At 41.1% G+C, this 23,078-nt stretch overlaps 1 protein-coding gene across 3 annotated transcripts in view; it reads right to left on the bottom strand.

The window, feature by feature from the left end:
• The window catches only part of DNMT1 (DNA methyltransferase 1), a 101,391-nt gene that overhangs the window by 29,456 nt on the left and 48,857 nt on the right, over positions 1 to 23,078 (bottom strand). For all 3 annotated transcript variants that reach the window (XM_085853161.1, XM_085853160.1, XM_085853162.1), the window contains exons 16-17: positions 6,633 to 6,748; positions 4,867 to 5,071 (exon numbers count right to left, since the gene is read on the bottom strand). In XM_085853161.1, coding sequence (XP_085709287.1) covers positions 4,867 to 5,071; positions 6,633 to 6,748 — 321 coding nt within the window. The remainder of the gene's footprint in view (positions 1 to 4,866; positions 5,072 to 6,632; positions 6,749 to 23,078) is intronic.

Genomic DNA, 23,078 nt, shown 5'->3' with positions numbered 1-23,078 from the left:
ACAGACAAACAAACAAACGGAGAAAAAACAAAAAAAAAATAAAAAAAATTCACTCAGAGCAACACTTAACAAAAACAGAACTGAGTAGAACGGCACTCGGTAGAGTTCATACCTCCACCAGGTTGAACTGTTTACGTTTTGAATCCCACTGATGGGCTGGATCTGAAGCAAAATCTAATCGGCTTGTTCTCATCACCTAACTAACTCGTTCACAACTTTTTCAGACATGATATATATATATATATATATATATATATATATATATATATATATATATATATATATATATATATATATATATATATATATATATATATATATATATATATATATATATACATATACACACACATATACACACACATATACACAGTCATGCGCCGCTTTGCGACGTTCCGGGCAACGACGGATCGCATATACGACGGGTCTGCCAGCTCTGAAAAAAAAATAATAATAAATGAAAAAATACGTAGCTGAAAAATTCCTATCGCCGAGTGATGTAGCCTCATATAAAAATAGCACAAACAATTATGTACACTCTACAGTTCATAATACCTCATAATGATAATAAACAACGACAGTGTGGCCCTGTTATAATGCGATCGTTGAGGTCAATAAAATGTCATCGCTAAAAAACAGGGTCGTGCTAAAATCGGGATTCAAGGAAACCGGCTTTCAAACTGAACCAATGTTTGCACGTTTACCTTCCAGCAAGTAAATTACCTTTGAATTGAAGAATTTCGCGAATAAATCGTTGTTGTTCATCAATTAAAACACAAATTTATTTTTAGTGAAGCTTTTTATGTTGTTAAAACAATCGCACTTTTCCGAAAATATATCACAATTGACAGGTGCTCGTTTATTCATTTGTAAATTATAACATCGATGCAATGATTACGGATTTATAAAATCCAAACGCAATTTATTCATCTTTCTATAATCGATGCGAGAGGAGGTTGTAAGCTGCTGCTAACACTGATGGCCGTCATGAACTGCACAAAGGTAAATCTAACGCGTCTTCTGTCTCTTGGATGTGTGTTACAATTGCCGACAGTATTCAGTACAGGTTTGTATCCGAGGAGCAATAGGCTACACCATATAGCTTAAGGACCAGTCACACCTTGACGTTTTAGCCAGCTTATGCCGATTTTTGGAAAATTTGTCCAAAACGCTGGTACACGTCGAATCCGTTATGGGTAAGTTTTGATAACATTGAGAGCACGCTGAACAACACTGCCATACGTCGTTGTACGCTGGCCTTAAACGTTGTACTTTTCGGTTGTCCTCAAATTTTCCATGCTTGAAATTTTAAGACTTATGCCAGCGTATGACACACACATTCTGCATAACGCTGGCCCTAAGTTGTAGGCACGTCACGCGATCGTTGACACACGTTACTTGTGAGTTACTCATAAGTCGAAACACGTCGAGGTAATGTTTAGCATACCCGAAACTTATTTCTAACCTATGAGTAACATGTTGTAGAACATGTTGGACTCACGTTACGCGATCGGTGACACACATCGACACACGTTACTTGTAAGGTGCTAATAAGTCGAAACACATCAAGGTAATGGTTGGCGTCAGTGTTCCAGACTCCCTGGTTTTTTTTTTTTCTTCCTTCCTTCGGTATTGTTACGTTTGAGGGGGGGTATGCATTCAAAGGGTAATTAGGATGTTTAATTAGGTATGCCATGCTGTTAGAGTTTACCAGGATCTCGATGTAATAAGTAGCAATTCAGTGGTGATAAGTTGTCTAGTAAATGTCCATTTCTTCAAGGGGGAAATGATAATTGTCACGTAATTAGATAGGGATACGGGATAGGGTAAGTATGTCTGCGTAAACCCCTTTTAGTATTCCCTGGAGGCTTGCCGTGACGTCACAGGACAGTGCTGCGGATGGCTCCGCCCCGTGATCACGATTGGCGGAAGGCGACGGGGGTGGGCCAATAAAACGGCTCGATTGGAAGTGACGAGGACTCGAGGATAAAAAGGCTCTGTTCAGAGAAGTAGGAGGAGGAAGAAGATCGGTACAGAAAAACCGTTTTTAGTGGAGGTTGTTGTGCTGGGAGCGTGCTGTGTTGTTGCGCTGATTCGATCCTGGTTTTCATCGTGTCTCGAGGCCCTGCTGTGCTTCGTGCCTCAGCTCGGTTGGCTCTGGGGTTCTGCTGGCTCTGAGTACGGGTCGAACGGCGGGCGGACCTGCCTCCCTCTCCTGCTCACAACTTGGCGCCAGAACTGGTTCCCTGGCGGCTGTGAGCGGACTTGGGCCGACACGAGGAGGTCGACAGTACCACGGTGTCTCCTGCCCCTGACGAGCGCAACGCCAGCTCGTCCGGCGCCAATCCAGGGACTGTTGCGTCAGCACCACGGGCCAGCCTGACCACCAGGACCAGCTACGTTTTGTGTGTGTGTGTGTGTGTGTGTGTGTGTGTGTGTGTGTGTGTGTGTGTGTGTGTGTGTGTGTGTGTGTGTGTGTGTGTGTTCGTGTGTGTGTGTGTGTGTGTGTGTGTACCTGGCGCCTTAGAGGGTTTGAGATTTGTATATTCATTGGAATTGTCTGTGTTTTCCCCACGCCCGAACCCACACCACCATCCCGTCGAATCGCCCCGGATCCCTCTTCTTGCCGAGTCTTGATATTTCTGGTTAGAGTAATAAACGTTATCAACTCAGTGAAAAGCGACTCGTGCCACCTTCCTCATCCCGTTTGCGGTAGAGCGATTAGAACCGCCATCTTTGGGTTGTAAAGGATAAACCGCCTCCATCGTTTCGGCTCATTCTACATTAGCGGGACTGTTCAAGTCCCGTGGACGTCACAGTATGATGGCGATTTTGACACTTCGATTTCTCGTGCGGTTATAATATAATATAATTAATAGGCTGCCGCTCAACGATTTAAATCATAACTGCACTGTACACTGAACACCGTCATACCGAAGAAAAAAAAAACCCGGGAGTCTGGAACACTGACGCTAACCATTACCTTGATGTGTTTCGACTTATGAGCACCTTACAAGTAACATGTGTCAATGTGTGTCAACGATCGCATATCGTGCATACAACTTATTCCCATCGCATGCGGAGCGTGTGCCATACGACAAGTATGTCATAAAATTTTCAACATGTTTAAAATTACAAGACGTACTCCATTTAATACGACGTATGATAGCGTACTTTAGCGTTCTAGTCACGCATACCAAACTTACCCATACCGTATTTGACGTGCGTCAACGTTTTAGACGCATTTTTCAGAGGTCGGCATACGCTGGCAAGATCGCCAAGGTGCGACTGCGATGTTGACACTTCCACTTCTGCGGCGGTTATGATTTAAATCGTTGTGCGGCAGCCTTTTCATAACCTACGGCACGTCATCGTCGGCGATGCGTGCAGCGCGCTATGCCTAAGTTAGACTATCGTTGGGCATAGGTTGTGAAAGCCGCCAACAGGTTCAGCATTCGTTGGTATAAGTTATCTATAACACAACGAAACGTTCCGTGTCCGTTACTAATACGTTATGCATAAGACCAAGTCGTTATGAATACGTCCGAATCTTTAAAAAAACACATCAAAAGTTCAACGTCAGCCAGCGTTTTACATACATTTTAATATGTTGCCATTGCTGGCTAAAACGTCAAGGTGTGACTGGACCTTTAGGTGTCTAGGTTTGTGTATGATGTTCGAAAACGAAAATGAAAAAAAAAAATGATGTTCGCACAACGACATCGCTTAACGACGCGTTTCTCAGAACGTAACCCCGTCGTTAAGTGGCGCATGACTGTATAATATATATATATATATATATATATATATATATATATATATATATATATATATATATACATATATATATATATATATACATATATATATATATATATATATATATATATATATATATATATATATACATATATATATATATATACATATATATATATATATATATATATAATATATATATATATATATATATATATATATATATATATATATATATATATTGTACATAGTTTTTAGCCCTATCAATTTTAGAAATTGGGCATGGGTTGATCTTAAAAAAATCATTCATGGTTGAATTAATTCACCTGATGTACAAATCTTGTTCAAATTTCAAGTCAATCGAATGAAAATTGAGGATTTTAGAAAGTGCATCTCAGTTCTTGACCTTTGAATTCAACATAGGCCAGTAACCTGATGATGCAAATCCTCTTCAAATTTCAAGTCAATTGGATGGAAATTGGCACTTTTAGAAATTCGGCGAATGTTGATCTTTTGGCTGATGTTGACCTCAAAAATAATTATGCTTGAATCTGGAAAGCTAATATGCAAATGGTCTTGAGATTTCAAGTCAATCGAATGAAAATTGACAATTTTATAAATGCGGCTGAAGTTGACCACAAAAATAATAGGTGGTTGAATTCAGTGACCTCATGTGCAAATGCTCTTCAAGTTTCAGGTCAATCAGATAAAAATTGAGGATTTTTGAAAATTTGGCCCAAATTGGCCTTTTGGCCAATGTAGATATGTTTGGTCAACCAAATTTTACGAATAACTTCAATGCGGGATCGTCGCAGGGTCGGTGACCGTAATCTCCGAAAATTTCAGAACGGTTGGTTAAGCGGACAGACAAACAAACAGAGGCGATCAAAATACTTGTCAAATAAAATAAAAAATTGCCAAGTAACAGAGACATTAACAAAGTTGATCGATCAATATATTTGAAAAATCTTCGATTTTGCAAATAAAAAAATGTAAATCACATACTCCAAGCAACGATATCCAATTTAAACTTCACTTGGTCAAATCATTCACAAGCCGCCAACATTAATCTCAAAATAATGAAACTGATCAGACAAACAAGCCCACCTCTGAGGCCCAGTTTTCACCAGGTGGGCAAAAGGTAACTATGACACGATCAATGATGTCGCTGGGAGGCAAGTCGTCACAGGAGTCAATCAAGAAAAGCTCATGTGGATCCGACGCCTCACCCATAACTGTTTGAGAGCCACGCATGAACCACACCACGTGAGCACCGGGCTGTCCACCCTGCTCCTGCCATAGGGCTGTTAACCTCCACAAGAGAAATGGTAGGGGTGGGTGGGGAGGGGGTATGCGTTACATATCCCCCAAGAGAGTTTTAATCAATTTTTCAGTATTTTGGTGTGGAAACTACAGGCATCATTTAAACACTTGCACCAAAACAGCAGTTTTAATAGATTTCTCCACCAGGGATTGAAAATGAGGGAGAGTTCAGATACGAGCATGCGACATACACTTTTCAAAGGAATAACCAACCGTCCCCCTCCACCCCCACCTCTGGACCAACACCGTACGTACCACACCCGGGCACCCCCGACCCCTCCTCACCCCCCCCCCCCAAGTGTGATTACCCTCACATGAGGGTATTGCATGTGGGTCCGTTTGTTAATTTCTCTCTCAATCTTCACATAATGTGTAGGACATAAATGCCACCTGGTGATAGCCAGTATTACACGTTATCTTTTTTGTTTGTTTTTTTCAACCGAGTATATCTATAAAGTACATGTGAGGTATGTATAATTAGAAAGTTAGAATGTGAGTACTGTATGTCTATAAAGGATGTACGATCGAGAATGTGTGTACATCTATAAAATACGTACCATTTGAGCATGCATACTTCGAGAGGCTACGCAACGTGACGACGTCCATACGACGATGCTTGTCACTTCGCCATCATAGACAGGTTTGTGGTCTCTGTCTTCTACCGCCCCCTTTCTGGTCTTGCACCCTCTGCTACCTTGCTTAGCCCCCCCCCAGGTTTCTTCAGGGCTCACACAGTCCACCGTCAACCCCCTTCTGATGAAACGACCTAAATCCATGATCGCTGCTCACCTACACTCAGCCGTTCCTCATTTTCCCACCTGCAAGACCAACTTCCACATCCTCTTAAATCTCATGCCTAGGTCTAGGTCTTCAAAATAGCCGTTCACCACCATCTCAGATCATCCCCAATCCAAAACCATGATCTTTCCCACACCCATTCAACAGTCCCCTCCACACTCTAAATTTCCAGTTCTTCCTTCCTGAGAGTTTGCTCCTGCATCCAGATTGTCCATACCCCTACTCTTCATTCCTACCTGCATCCCTTTTTTGTCCGTCCCCATGAATTTCATCCCTCGGTCCTGCTGTTGGTCCAGTCCCCCACCCCGTTTCTGCTGTTCCTTTTGTTCCGGCGCATCCTGATATATTTTGTTCTGGCTCTTCCACGAGGCTCGACTTTGTCGACAAAAAGGGTGTTAAAGCAAAACACTAACTGGAGCGATGTTTTTCAGGTATTATATGAGCCATGTATTATTACAACGCGAGTACATCTATAAAATACATATGAATGGAAAATGAATCTTATGCAATTCAACCGAAAAGGGCCGTTTGTCTGCTGTATTAACGTAAACCGACGTCATCGATACATCGTCTACACACCACGCAAAACAAGTCCTGGCGAGGAGGATCTGCAATCTCTGATTGCTCTTTCTACTTATGGTTGCGATCACCTTTCTGGAAGACCCAGCACTCTGCGTATATCAGCAAGTCACTGACTGACAGGACAATGGGACTGCTCCGTTCACATTTCTCACAATGGTTAGCAAAATTACCTTCCAATATCTTTTGGTTGAGAATGATCATCGGGAGTAACGGAGACGTAATGCCCGACCATGATCTCCTTGTCCGCCAGGAGAAACCCTCCATAGTACATCCGGCCAGAAACCTCCTGTCACATGCACAGGCAGTCAGTCAAAGCTTCTGCTAATGTATATGTATATATATATATATATATATATATATATCTATATATATATATATATATATATATATATATATATCTATATATATATATATATATATATATATATATATATATATGTATATATATATATATATATATATTACACACACACTAAGAAATACATCCCGTCGCTTCGCTGACACGAATATTAAGGAGTGTGGTGGGGGATGGGTGGGGGGTAGAAAGAGAAAGAGAGAGAGAGGAGAAGGGGAAGGGAGGACGAGGAGTTAGAAGCAAGGAGGGAGGGGGAGCAATGTTTCACCACACATCGCTATACACTATGGGAGAGCTGTGGAAATTGGGAGGGGAGGAGAGATTCACGACACATTTGGAAATGGGACTTGAGGGGAAGTGGGAGAGGAGGGGCTGGTCCCATCTGCTGGCATTAGTACAGGAATGATCAAAACGGGTTATGTTAAAACAGCACGTTCAAATGGGTCAAACTAAATACTAAACTAAACACCGTCCAGACACGACCTGAGACATCCAAAGAGGGTGGATGGGAGAGGGGCTTTGGGAGGAGGTAATCGTGAGGAGAGGGGAAGGCAGCATGAAGGGAGGGGAAGGGAAGGCAGTGTGAGGGGAGGGGAAGGGAAGGCAGTGTGAGGGGAGGGGAAGGGAAGGCAGTGTGAGGGGAGGGGAAGGGTAGGCAGCGCGAGGGGAAGGGAATGGAAGGGTAGGCAGCGTGAGGGGAGTGGAAGGGAAAGGTAGGCAGCATGAAGGGAGGGAATGGGAAGGCAGTGTGCAGGGAGAAAAGGGAATGGGAAGGCAGCATGAGGGGATGGGATGGGAAGGCAGCATGGAGGGAAGGCAAGGCAGCGTGCAGGGAGGGGATGGGAAGGCAGCATGAGGGGGGGGGGGAAGGGAAGGCAGCGCAAGGGGATGTGAGGGGAACAAACCCTGACAGAAAACCCAGAGTGGCACCCCGAAGGCAGTTGTCAGTTTTTCAACACATCCCCAGCAACTCCTGCAATCAAACTGGTGCCAAATGGCATGCCCTGCACTCCTTTTGATTCTGCCAATAAGGTTGAGGAGGTTCTGATGCTTGGACAACCCAACATCTCCATATACCCAGCCCAGGCATGCACCATGAAGAGGCCACTCCATAGTCATCCTTCCAAGAAGGCACCAGCCCTTCGTTTTGCATGCTGGAATGTCAGAACTATGCGTCCTGGCCCATGTCAGAAGATCTCAAACAACTCGATGATGTTCAAAAGACCGCCATCGTCAATAACAAGTTCAGGAGACTCGTCTCAATGAAAGAGGGTCTCTGGGTGGGGGGTGGGAAGGCTACACCTTCTTCCAGCATGGTAAACAACTGGAGGAACCACGCCATCATGGTGTGGGCTTCGCCATCAAAAAACTCCTTTCTCGGCATTATAGAATTGCCCACCAAGGCTCGGAACACATTCTGTCCAGACGACTTTCCTTGACATCAGGACTGGTAAACCTGATGAGCATTTACGAACCAACACTCTGCTCTCCTCCTGAAGCCAAAGATCAGTTATATGAAGAACTCCATGCCATTATTGGCAGCATCCCCAACACCAAACATTTGTTCCGCTGGGGGACTTCAACGCCAGGGTCAGGGCTGAGTAGAGGATAAATGGGGTTTCTGGGACTCCCATTCAAATGAATGGGGGGGGGGAAGGGAAAAACTTTGACTCAAGCCCCAAATAGGAGTGATTTTCTCCCCCTCCCATACAAGCAAATGTAAAATTGAGACCGATTTTCTCCCCACCTATCCCCTTCCCTCCCATACAAGCAAATGTAAAATTGAGACTTGCTGATTAAAGCACTTCTTCCCTTTCATATTTTCATTCCACTCAGAGCGAACCAACGAATATTTGCCCATGTTCTATTTCAGGGAATAACTTCATTTTCTTATTACATTCATCACCATCAAGTATATTCACAAAGATTACTTTGGAACTTGGTTCTAGGTTTAAGTGTCTTTGTTGAGCAGAAATGAAATGATAAACTTCTCTTAATGCTCTTGTTTGAGCATATTTTGGTTCCACTCATGTACATTAAACTTGTATAGAGTCGATAAAATTGTTAAAATTAAACTCAAACATGAATACATTACACACATTATGTAAGCTGTCTGAGGGCAGCTTAAAACAGGAAGCTTGGGAAAATTTCCAGAATTATTGAGCTGTTGAAAACAGGAAAGAGAACAATGAGGCAACTCCAGGCAAAGATCCAACTGACTTCCTCCAACATGGCTTATAAGCCAGGCATTTCTCTCAGTTGAAAATCTCTTCTGTTTGACGGTTTTTCATTTCTCTCATCTTGACCCAATGGTAAATGACTGAGACATGAACTATCTTTCATCCGACGAAGAAAATAACCCATCACAATATTGGTAAGTTTGTGTGTTTGTGTGTGTGTATTGTAAAGTCTGGCTTCCTCTTAGAATGATGGTGAAGCAACTGATTAATTAAATCATGATACAACTAATAATTAGTGTTTTTTTCTAACAGGTTGTCCCCAAAAACAACGTTGTTGATAACTGATGTTGAAAATGAAACCAATTAATATCATGAAGAATTTCAGAATATGAATGAAATGCTTGTAGATCTTCAATCATCTCGAAGAGAATTAAAAAGCATCCCGTCTTGGTGGTTGGAAGGCATTTCACACACATTGGCAGTGTTGGATAAATCCAAAGAAAGGATTGAAATTATTCCCCTGTCTCTGTGTCTCTCTATCTGTCTCTGCCTTTCTCTGTTCTCCTTATATTTGGCATGGTGGTAATTAATTTAAAAGCAATACCACAACTTGGTGGTAATTTTTGACTACTTGCTTTTTATTTTCAGCATTAAAACTGAATCATACATGGGTGGTGAAACAAATTAATTTCGCAACCTTAAATGGGAAGATGTTGAAAGTCCACGGGGTGATGACTCATTTCCAACTTGTTCCAGTTTAAATGCTCATCTGGATGAAATGGACACAAAACTCGATCTTCTGGAGGTTAATGTTTAATTTATTATTTTATTCATATCATTATATAACCATCTTTATATGCTCCAATGGTTCTTCTTGTTTCAAAACATAATATGGTATCCGAGTTTCAAAATCACAAGACATCAGAAGCAGACTGCTGGGAAAGATCGTCCATTCTCGCAACTGAATATTTAACCAAAGAAAAATGTTTAATATTTTCAATCTTTATGAATTATATTTGCTTTACTTTCAATTATTTAATTATAAAAAAAGAATAAAGGGAGTGCAAAGGAGGGGGGGTTAGGGTTGGGGGTAGGTGCACTCCCCCAATGACCCACCACACCCGTTCATCCCACCCCTCCCCTCCCTGTGTGTGTGGGGAAGGGCAGGGGTGGAGTAAAGGGGTGGACTAAAGGGGTCAAAGGTGGGGGTGCATAAGGGGAAGGGGAAGGGGCGGGGTTTCTGTGGGAGTGGATTGTGTGGGTGGAAACAAAGAAGGGGGTCGAGCAATTTTTTAATTAAATAAACGCGTTGTATGTGGGGAACTAATAAACTAATCACTAATCATGTGGATATGATGGATGTGGGTGGGGCTTATGTGGGTGGAGTCAAAAAGGGGTGGAGTCAATTATAGAAGAAAAAAATTTTCAATTTATTATCTTTGTCTTTTGTAATTTCTGTGAATAAAATGAACCGAAAATCTCTTCCCCTTCTAAATCATAGACCTTACAAGTCCAAAGAACTGTGTCTATTACATCAACGATTTTAAAAAGTTCATTTGTCAATCGCTAAAGCCTGTATCTCACTGGGCTGCGACAGCTCGTGCCAAAATGCGAACGGAATTCTCCAAAATGTCTGGAAACGTTTGTGGTTGTTCTCCATTTCCTCGCATGAGTCGCAGGAATTTTGAACACGTTCAAAAAATTTGTGCGACAAATTTTATCTCAAAATAGTCAGTCGTCGCAGTTGTCTCGAACCCTTCTCAATTTAGTTTCCGTGAGTCAGAAGGTGCGACAAATGTGACATGCAATGTAATGTAGATAGGTTCACAATATTTCAATCCAGATATGACTAAAAAAAAACAAAAAAAAAAACAAACAAACTCATAGTCCATATTGTAAAACCAGCATTGCCTGTCCTCTTTCTCTCCTGTTCTGAGTAATGGCCTTCAATGCAAACTTTTCACTTTCCCATCATTCCTTTCACCTTCCCATCATTCATAAATCACGTCACACATTTTTACATAAATTAGGTCACAAAAAATATGGTCACACCCACAAGCCCCTATCAAGGCAGATGAACAATTGGGTCACACACAATGTTTGTGGGTGCAACGTTGACAAGTAACAGAACACTTTGAACAATCAGGCTTGGTCAGCATTCTCCTGTAATCCCACCATCCTGTTCTGCCAGGGCACAGCTCTCACACCATTGTAGTACTGTCAGGTACTCTCTTACTCGTTTCCCAACTGACAATATGATTGCTGGAAGGGAGAGGCCATATATATATATATATATATATATATATATATATATATATATATATATATATATATATATATATATATATATATATATATATATATATATATATAGTCCCGATTTCTCAATGGTCACACACAGTTGCATATGCCAAAAAAAAAATCTGTTTTGTCACCTGAACGTCGCGCGACACGTATGCGAACTCCAGGCGAAGTTCATCCTAAATTTCGCCGTGAGTGCGTGGGACATTCCTGCGATATTCGTGAGACATACGCAAATGTGTTTTAGTATAAATTCAGTGCGATTCCCAGTGAAAATGATCGGTTTTATCGCAATTTGGTCTCTCCAACAAGTCGCGAGCTGTCACAGCCCAGTGAGATACAGGCTTTAGTATAACCTTTTTCAAAATGAGATTTCCAACTGTATATTCTTACTATATCACCAACTTTGAACTTAGGCTTTCTGACATTAATCTCTTTTTCATAATCTAATTTTGTAAAGGTTTCTGATGGTTTAGTATTCGTTGAGGTGTGAATCATATCATTATACTTATCTTACAATGTCCTGCATTAAAGATAACCATTGTTGATTTTGAGTTGAGTGAATTTATTATATAGTCTCTCTTTTAAAGTGCAATTGAAACGCTCAATAACAACCGCTTTTCCTTCATTAAAGGTGCTGTATAATGTAATGCTGTTATTTTAAAGAAAATTCATAAATGTTTTGTTGTAGAACTCTGTACCCTCATCAGTTCACAATTTTTTAGGTTTTCGCTTACCTTTATTAAATATCTGTTGGAAGGCTAACATGAGTGTATTCCCGGTTTTGTTTTTCAAAGGGACGACCCACGCACATCTACTCCTCAAATCAATAACGGTTAAAGCATACATGTACCCCTCATCATTATTGAGTTCAATTAAATCAGCAGACCAGATATAATCAACTTCCTTGGAATAAACCTTCCTTCTATGAAGCTTTGTGTAATTCATCAGCTAATTGTTCTTCAATCTCAATGACATCATTTGAGCCTATAAGGTTTTTTTTAATTTCTAAGCCCAAGTTTTAATTTAGCACTGATCATCTTCTTCACGATAAACCTATCAACTTTTTCTCTCAAGGTTGGATTTTGTATCAGAGACAAATTGTATCAGAGACAAATACAACATTTCTCTATCAGCTTCATGTTTTTCTTCCAATGTTGTGCCTTTTCCATAATCAATATCGTGCCTCATGCACACTTCATCAACCCTATTTTGATAGGTTTGCTCCACGGTTTAGGATTGTCAGCCTCATCTAATCTTTTATTCAAGTTTGTTCCCAGACCACAGAAAGAACACCCTGGTACATGTAATTCTCCTGGTATTCCAGTTGTTGTAAATTTACTTCCTGATAACTTTTGTATATCTCCCCCACGTTTGTGTTTGGAGATTAATTTACTCTTTTTAGAGCCACACACCGAACATATGCCTTTTTGTATAACTGTTATTTTTACTTTTAAAATAAGAGATATTTTTAGCATTAGTTTTCTTTTTACATTTGAGACAAAAACTCATTTATTTATGAGAAAAATTCCTAGAGTGTGAAAACCTTTTTAGTTTCCAACATGCACATTTGAATCTTAATTTTTAAAACATAAAGAATGCTCAGAAATGTCGTCAGTCTCTCCTCCATTTATTTAAGAAAAAAAAATGGAAAACTTTAAAGTCAATCACACCAACATCAACAATATAATCTTTTCCTTCTTACTCTTCTTTATCTCCACTTTCTCGTTTATATCTTCTCCCTGAAATCAATGTTAATACTCTTGACGCATATATTTCTAATAGACTTGTCAATTCTTTGTTTTCCTCCTCAGTGCGTTGAGATTGATTTATTTTCTGAAATACCTTCGATCTTTTTAAAATCTCACTGGTTTCCATATTTTTATATTTATTTATTCTCTCCCTTTCCTCCTTCTCCCTCTCCTCCTCCTCTCTTGTCTCAGTTTCTTCAACTCCTTCCTATCCTTGAACCATTTTCACCCCATAGAATATCATACATACATTCATCTGGATTCTGTGATACTCTTGAATCCACAATTATTTTTTCTCATAATAGGAAACCAATAAGATTTGTTGATGATTTCTAAAAGAGTTTTATATTTCATCACCTTAAGAAGTTCATTTTTATTTAATATTTTAATCAAATCTCTATTTGTGGGTTTTTTTTTTAACATCAGTACAAGGCCAGTTTTTAATTGAAAATTGCCCGTGTCTATGTTCCAATTCATAAGGAATGTAAAATCGAACACCCTTTTCTTGTAGGTATCCTTGAATGCAAAAATTATAATTTTCTTGAAGTCTTCTTGCTGTCATTTATGTATTAGAAATATGACAGATTAATATGATGACACATAATACCACCCCATCTTTCTGTTGTTAAATCAGTTTGTAGTCCTCGACTTTGTATAATTATCCAATTTCCTTCCTTCTTTGTCATATAAACTATTGCTTCACCATCATATAATTTCCTATTCCCGAAATCGTGTATTTGTTGTTTGCTAATTCTGTCTGCTGATCCTGAACACATCTCCTCATTCTTACCTGGAGGATAATATTCTTCTTTACGAGACTGATAAAAATCGTGTAGGTCTTATAGGTTGAATGAAAAAGACCAATTATATCCTAAATCACACATATTATACCTCCATTTCTCTCTTCTCATTTTAACTATTCTTCCTTCTTTATAAAATTCAATACTAGGCAGATAATTGAATTTCATAAGAAAAGGTGTATGGTTTGTTGAACCAGGTGTTGTCGTTGTAAATTCTACTCCTTGAACAAAACGTGGCATTTTATTTAAGGATAGATATTGTGATAAATCACTTAATCTTACCAAGTCATTCATGTCAGTCGGGCTTGGATAATTTAATAATTTATAAGTATTTTTCAAATTAATATTTTTTGCTATACTATATTTGTCGTTCACCTGTGCCTTTGTGTAATAATTTGATAAATCGATATCCAGTTCTTGGGATACACCAAAAATAGAACCATCTTTACCAACATGTCATTTATATTAGATAAAAAATAATGTCATAAAAAATTTATTTTTGTTGATTGAAATAACACATATTGACATAATTGACCACAACACTTGGAATTTAATTCTTGGACTTGAAATGTTTGATAAACACCATTCTGTAAGAATTATTACTTCAACAGGTGGTGGAAGACCAAAACTATCAAAATAATATTTGTCTTGACTTAAAAATACAAACCCAATGAGAACCGTTCCCATTATTATCTTCTAAGTTCATAATAATATTCTTTGTATGTTGCGACACGTTTGTTAATTCCTCTCTCATACAAATAACCACATTATGAATTTCTTTCAACATTTGATAAGTTCTAAATTTGATGTATTCTTTCCAAATTCTTTAAACCACTCAACAATGCTTATATATTTATTAGAAAGATATAATCCATTACCCCTTTTAGTTAATTTTACACCTGCTTGTGCGATAGAAGAAAGCATAACTCCAACTAACAATCTCGCTTTATCAGGCAGACTTTCAAGTTTTTCAGCAAAATCTACAATTACACCACTTCCACTAATTTGTTTTGTCTTTCCAATTCTTTTTAAGCCTGGAGATGAGCCTTCCTTTCGTTGACAGTTTTCACCGCTGCTGACATACCACCCGTCAATGCTCCAGCCGCACTTAAACCAGCAAATAAAGGAATTAGAAATGGGAGAAATCCTCCACTCGTCTCTCTTATTGAATATTTCTTCAACATTGGTTTTGACATTTTAATTTTAAGTGAGCCAGTATCGTTCAAGATTTTCACCTGTTCTCTTGTGAGCAAAACATCAATTCTTACTGCTCCTTTTCTCTGAATTGTATTAACGTTAATCATACAAGGCTTTTGATTTTGAATACAAGATGATAGTTTATGAAAATTGATTTGATTAACATATACCCCAGTTGGCACTTTACTACTCAGTTATTTATCAAAAAAATTATGTGAGACTAATGATAACACCATTATCTGAATTAATCTGTAATTCTGTTTCTTCCAAAAGCAAACAATATGTATCAAGTTCTTCACTCTATCCTCTTTCAATGTATAGGGAAGTAACCACTCAATTAGACTTTATAGTTTCCTTTTGAGCACTCAGGGCAATCACATAGATTGAATACAGACTTTTAAATGCTGTCATATCCAAAATGGGTTCTTTATTTCCATTGCTTTCACACACCTTTTGATAAGACTTGTATGCTTCAGCATAATCATTCTTTTCCCAATTAATTTCCAATCTATCTTGTGGATAAAATGTTCCATCTGGAGAAATACGAAGTTGTTTCACCTGAGCATTATCACTCAATGCATTATTCTTATCAGTAGCAGTATCACCATCTGGTTTAAAAAAAAAATGAGCCACAGGTATCATGGCTTTCCTTCCAGAACACCCAAATTCCACGTGTAAGTGGTTTGGTTCAGTTTAACGTGTTGGCATTCTTGTAAGGTATGATACATTGAGTGGTTTCTTTGAGTTAAATCTTCTATTTGACATCTCTTCAGTTTTAAGATTAGGAGTACATTCACAAATATACTAACTAATTTCATCAATTAGAAATTTATTCTGAGCACCAAAAGCATTAGCCATGCCAAAAAGCAATCTATTTTCATTATCATTCCTTTGCAGTTGACATCTAATTTAAGACCATACAGAACTTTATCATGATCACAAAATCCAAATATACCTTTAAGCAGAACTGCGACAGTAAAACTATTACCTGCTTTTGTATCATCATTATACATTCGTTTCCTTTGACTATATCCAGGGTCTGTGTTTGTTCTCGTTGCCATATCAGCAAGAAAACCTTCGACAGCCCCCTTTCCCATTCCATCACGAAAATTAATATAGTGTAAATTTCATCATTTCAGATGTAGCAGAGACATAATCAATTGCTTCTACTTCTTGTGTTCCAATGTACAAACGAACACCATCAAACATTTTCCAGAAGAAATCATTTAAGAGTGTCGCGTTTGTGTTATTCGCAGCCTCAGTGAATGTAAATTTACACAAGAAACTTTTGGCTAGATTCAAATAAGTTTGTTGATTATTTATTTCAAAACTTTTTGTTCCATTTGCATTCCAGTCTGTTCCAGTTATTGCATTTACCTTAAAGTCGTCTTCTTTTTTAGTAGAGTTTGAGATGACAATGGTATCATCCAGATCATAGATAAGATACTATCAATTGCTTCCATACTTGTATTTATTTCAGAAAAAAGATGTTAAAACTTTTGAAACCCTGACCCAAGTATTTGAATTATTTTCTGGTGTTTAAGGGAGACAACTGACTTTTGCCTTTCTTAATTTATTTTATGGGATTCCTTTTGGGCATCTTTTATACTCTTTATAGCACCCACTACATTTCCCACAGCAGAAGCAGTTTAACCAATTAGGTCTTTATGTTTAAGAATAGTTGAACCGATACCCATTAGAGTATCAATTATCCCATCTCATTTTTTTCTAAATTGATGTCCGACACCCCTTTGTCTCTTAGGTTTATAGTATCCTCTACCAAGATACATACCTTCACCCTTGTAGTATGGGGAAAGGAACATCGCATCCTCTGTAATTATTTTATATTTTCCCAACTCGTGTTTCCTCACAATAACCATCGTATTTATTTATTGGAAAACTTCACGTCGGTGAATTCTGATGGATAGAATTTCTCCATTAAAAGAAATCATGCGATTATCTTGGTCGGTTATCCTAAAATTTACTCTGTATATGGTTTTTTCCTGATACAGGTAGATAAATCAGATTTTTTGGTTCCATATTGAATTTATAAGCAATTGGGGTTGAGTATGCGCTGAATGAAAATATTGTATTTGTTCTTATTCCATCATCATAAGTGTCATCAATCAAATTAGTGAATTAATACCGAATTTATGCCTGAGGATATTTGAATGACATATAACTTTGCATCAAATATTAAAAACTTACCGAATCTTAAATCACATTTCTCAAATCAAGAAGAGATTGATCTCTTATCACAAAAGGGAATATATCCGTACGACTACATGGATTCATTTGAGAAGTTTAAAGAAACACAACTTCCTTCAAGGGAAAGTTTCTATCGCAAGTTGAATAAAACTCATATTTCCGATTGAGATTATACACAAGCTAAAAAGGTTTGGGAGAAGTTTAATAGAAAGAATCTTGGAGAATATCATGATTTGTATCTTAAAACTGATGTATTGTTATTTGCTGATGTGTTTGAAACATTTAGAACAGTCTGTCATAATAAAAAAAATTCTTATGGATTAGACCCCGCTCACGACACGGCCCCGGATTTGGCTTGGAGTGCTATTTTAAAAATGACAAAACAAAATTTGGAATTAATCAGTGATATAGATATGCTTTTAATGATAGAGAAGCCTAAAAGAGGAGGAATATCTCAAGTATGTTGCAAGATATATGCTAAAGCACATAACAAATATCTTCCTGATTTTCATAAGAATGAGGACAACTCTTACCTGATGTATTATGATGCTAACAATTTGTATGGGTGGGCAATGTCTCAATCTTTACCTTATGGAAAACTTAAATGGGTTAAAGAAAAACATTATGAAAAAGTTTTATAAGACATTGTTGTCTCCTCTCAAAAATAATTGGATGAAGCTGAAGTTGGATATTATTTTGAGGTTGATTTAAAATATCCAGAAGAACTTCATAACAAACATAAAGACCTACCTTATGCCCCTGATAAAGAAAGTCCAAGAAAAGAATGGTTAAGTGATTATCAACAGTCATTGAATATAAAAGGTAGATCTCCAGAAAAACTACTTACTACATTAAATGATAAAGAAAGTTATGTTTTGCATCAAAGGAACTTGAGACAATATTTATCTGCTGGGTTGAGAGTGAGGAAAATTCATCAGATTTTGAAATTTAAACAAAGTCATTGGTTAAAGAAGTATATCGATTTTAATACAAAAGGAGAACAGAAGCAAAAACAGATTTTGAGAAGGACTTTTATAAATTAATGAATAATGCTGTATTTGGAAAGACGATGGAAAATGTAAGGAATGGACAAAACATAAGACTTGCTACATCTTGGAAACTGGCTTCAAAATTAATTAACAGACCAAGTTTTGAACGAGCGGAAGTGTTTTCAGAGAACTTTTGTGCGATTCATTTGAAAGAAGAGTATTGAAATGGATAAACCTATTTATATGGGAACATCAATTCTTGACTTGTCAAAGTCGTTAATGTATGACTATTACTATCATAATTTAAAATCAAAGTATCAGGATAATGTGTCATTGTTATATATGGATACAGATAGTTTTATATTAGAAATTAAGACAAGTGATGTATATGAGGATATGAGGATATGATTGATAATGTATATATATATATATATACATATATATATATATATATATATATATATATATATATATATATATATATATATATATATATATATATATTGTTGCGGATTTCGCGCCCGCCGGCGTGCGAACGGCCACGTAACTCGAATCGCGGCACATCGCCCACCGGACGTACAATCCAGTCGTGACCCTCTCGGACTAACGCCGGGAACCAGTCACGGGTGGACCTTTCGGTCTCACCGCGATCGAGCCAATCAGCCCCCGCGAGGGATAGGGTTGCTCGCCAAATTCGAACTACCTAAGTACCCACGCGGAGGGTAGACCGGGCGATCACACCTCGCCGCAGGTCGACTTCGGACACGGGCCACTTAAGCGACCCGTTCCGTACTATCAGAATAACCGAGCGGTGTTATCGTCGACCTCGACGGTTCGATTAATTATCGGGCGTATTCAGCCCACTACCAACCCTTTACGTGAAGCAAGATGGGGATTCAATGGAGGAAAAGACGAAGCGAAGCGGGAGAACAGTTCAACAATAAAGCACATTTATTCGCGGCACATGGGAAGCACACAAATACAATTCCACCAAATGCACACAAAAAAAAGAAAACACAATTCCATTTACACAAAAAGCAAACATAAAAGTGAAAACACAGTGCAGAGCTAATACCGACTACCGAGCACACGGCAACACTTATACAATTCTACTTCACAGACGGCGCCGACAACACATACCCAAAACCAAGGAAAGAATATCCCCAAGAATGAGGCAGGCCTGAGGCCGAGACCGGGTCGGGCCTACCCGTCTGGTGATGAGACGAGGAGCGGCGATGGCCCCGCAACCCGCGGGCCTCGTGGACAGTGCCTGGTAGGGGGTGGGAACGGGGCCCCCTTGGTCGCACTATCTCAGCGCGGGGGGAAACAGGAGGGGGTTGCTGATGCTCGGGGTATAGAGGATCTTTATTATCCCTGGTGTGCGTCTCCACCTCCGCCAGGTCGCGCTGTCGGCCTCCCTGGGGTGCAGCTCCCTGCACGAGCACCCCCTCGTCTGGTGTCGCCGCCTTTCCACAGCTCCGTCCCCTCCGTTCCGACTCCAACGCACACGACGACCAGCTCCTTCTTGCCAACTCCACCGCCCGCGAAGTCTTGACTCTCTGTTTCCGACTCTCCTACTCTCCGCCTCTGGACTCTTCTACACTCCTCCTCTCCGACTCTCTTCCTCTCCGCCTCTGGACTCCCCATTGGCCCGAGAAAAAGTGGGCGTGAAGGCTTTTTGATCCACAAATTTGCATATATCGATCGTTCTGGAGGCGGGGCCAAATCGCCCCTCGCTCACCGATTGGACGGCAAAAAGTGGGCGTGTGTCGTTTTTGATCCGTTTTTGAAGCACAAAATCCGTGATTTTGTACACGCTGTTCGACGCGCGTTCTGCATGAGTCCAACACCGGTACCCACAGCGGGGCAAGAACGGTGGCGATGCTACGGTTGCGAGGTGTGACGTGAAGGTCATGGCGGTTGTGGTGAAGCGGTGGTTGTGGTCGGTTGATGTTGTGGTTGTGATCATGGCGGTTGGTCCAAAATAAAGATAGTGAAAGAAAAACGGCTATCCTGAAGAGTCGCAGCTCGCATAAATGACATGTATTCCCACTAGACAACGGGTTTGGGCCTAACTACACATGCACTTACCGAGATACCTCACCTAAGGGACCTGAATGGTGGTTTGCGAATCTGGTAACCACAACAATATATATATATATATATATATATATATATATATATATATATATATATATATATATATATATATATATTGTTGTGGTTGACCAAATTCGCAAACCACCATTCAGGTCCCTTAGGTGAGATATCTCGGTAAGTGTATGTGTAGTTAGGCCCAAACCCGTTGTCTAGAGGGAATGAATGTCATTCATGCGGGCTGCGACTCTTCAGGATAGCCGTTTTTTCTTTTACTATCTTTATTTTGGACCAGCCGCCATTATTACCACCACCAACCACGTCTCAACAGCCATCACACAACAACCACCAACCACAACTCCACTTCACAACAACAACCACCAACCACAACGCCGCTTCACCACAACCGCCACGACCTTTACCGTCACAACTCGCCACCATCGCATCACCGTCATCTCGCGCCACTCGTGGGCGCCGATACTGGACTCGTGTAGGGCGCGCACCGAGAAGCGTGTTCAAAAACATCATGGACTTTCCACAGAAAAACGGATCAAAAACGACTCACGCCCACTTTTGTTCCGTCCAATCGGTGAGCGAGGGGCGATTTGGCCCCGCCTCCAGGGCGTTGGAGGGCGGTCGCTATATGCAAATTCATGGATCAAAAAGCATTCACGCCCACTTTTCCTCGGGCCAATGGGGAGCCAGCAAGAGAGGTGAAGGGTCGGAGGCAGAGGGTCAAGGGTGAAAGAGCGAAGCCACGGGGCTTATAAAAACGACTGCGTTCGTCAGACGAGTGGGGAGTAAGAGTTCAGTTGGAAGTTAAGAGTTCAGTTGGAGGAGTTCAGAGGTGCGGAGTTCAAGAGAGTCGTCGGTGGAGCTGGAAAGAAGTGGTACTAGTCGGAGTGAAGAGGACGGAGCTGTGGAGAGGTGACGGCGGCGAAGGCGGACGAGGGGGTGCTCGCGTCGGTGCCGGGAGCGGCACAGAGAGGCCAGCAACGCGACCGAGGTGGAGGAGGAGACGCTAGTGTTGCGGATTCGCGCCCGCCGGCGTGCTGACGGGCACGTAACTCGAATCACGGCACGTCGCCCACCGGACGGCAATCCAGTCGTGACCCTCTCGGACTAACGCCGGGAACCAGTCACGGGTGGACCTTTCGGTCTCACCGCGATCGTGCCAATCGGCCCCCGCGTGGGATAGGGTTGCTCGCCAAATTCGACCGACCTAAGTACCCACACGGAGGGTAGACCGGGCGATCGCACCTCGCCGCAGGTCGACTTCGGACACGGGCCACTTAAGCGACCCGTTCCGTACTATCGGGATAACCGAGCGGTGTTATTCGTCGGCCTCGACGGTTCGATTAATTATCGGGCGTCTTAGCCCACGACCAACCCTTTACGTGAAGCAAGATGGGGATTCAATGAAAGAAATGACGAAGCGAAGCGGGAAAACAGTTCAACAATAAGCACATTTATTTCGCGATGAACGGAAAGCACACATATACAATTCCACCAAAAGCACATGTAAAAGTAGAAGACAATGCAATATTACACAAAAAGCAAATGCAACAATGCAGATCTATCTGACTACCGAGCACACGGCAACACTTATACAATTTTACTTCACAGACGGCGCCGACAACACATATTCCCAAAGCAAAAGAAAAGAGAACCACCCTCCAGGATGAGGGGGGTAGGCGGGCCTGGGGCCGAGACCGTGTCGGGCCTAGCCGTCTGATGATGAGACGCGAAGTGGCGGTGGTGCCTCAACTCCGCGGGCCTCGCGGACAGTGTCTGGTAGGGGGTGGGAAGGGGGCCCCCTTTGTCGCACTATCTCAGCGCGGGGGGAAACAGGAGGGGGTTGCTGATGCTCGGGGAAAGGAGGATATAACCCTGTCTCGGGTCCCGCGGCGAGCGTCTCCTCCTCCACCTCGGTCGCGTTGCTGGCCTCTCTGTACCGCTCCCGGCACCGACGCGAGCACCCCCTCGTCCACCTTCGCCGCCGTCACCTCTCCACAGCTCCGTCCTCTTCACTCCGACTAGTACCACTTCTTTCCAGCTCCACCGACGACTCTCTTGAACTCCGCACCTCTGAACTCCTCCAACTGAACTCTTACTCAACTTCCAACTGAACTCTTACTCCCCACTCGTCTGACGAACGCAGTCGTTTTTATAAGCCCCGTGGCTTCGCTCTTTCACCCTTGACCCTCTGCCTCGGACCCTTCACCTCTCTTGCTGGCTCCCCATTGGCCCGAGGAAAAGTGGGCGTGAATGCTTTTTGATCCATGAATTTGCATATAGCGACCGCCCTCCAACGCCCTGGAGGCGGGGCCAAATCGCCCCTCGCTCACCGATTGGACGGAACAAAAGTGGGCGTGAGTCGTTTTTGATCCGTTTTTCTGTGGAAAGTCCGTGATGTTTTTGAACACGCTGCTCGGTGCGCGCCCTACACGAGTCCAGTATCGGCGCCCACGAGTGGCGCGAGATGACGGTGATGCGATGGTGGCGAGTTGTGACGAAGCGGCGTTGTGGTTGGTGGTTGTTGTTGTGAAGCGGCGTTGTGGTTGGTGGTTGGTGTGTGATGGCTGTTGAGACGTGGTTGGTGGTGGTAATAATGGCGGCTGGTCCAAAATAAAGATAGTAAAAGAAAAAACGGCTATCCTGAAGAGTCGCAGCCCGCATGAATGACATTCATTCCCTCTAAACAACGGGTTTGGGCCTAACTACACATATACTTACCG

This window comes from Eptatretus burgeri, chromosome 13 (assembly GCF_056783735.1).
Source record: "Eptatretus burgeri isolate ZD-2024b chromosome 13, Ebu_testis_v1, whole genome shotgun sequence".
NCBI classification, from domain to species: domain Eukaryota; kingdom Metazoa; phylum Chordata; class Myxini; order Myxiniformes; family Myxinidae; genus Eptatretus; species Eptatretus burgeri.
This window is presented reverse-complemented; position numbering and strand designations above follow the sequence as displayed.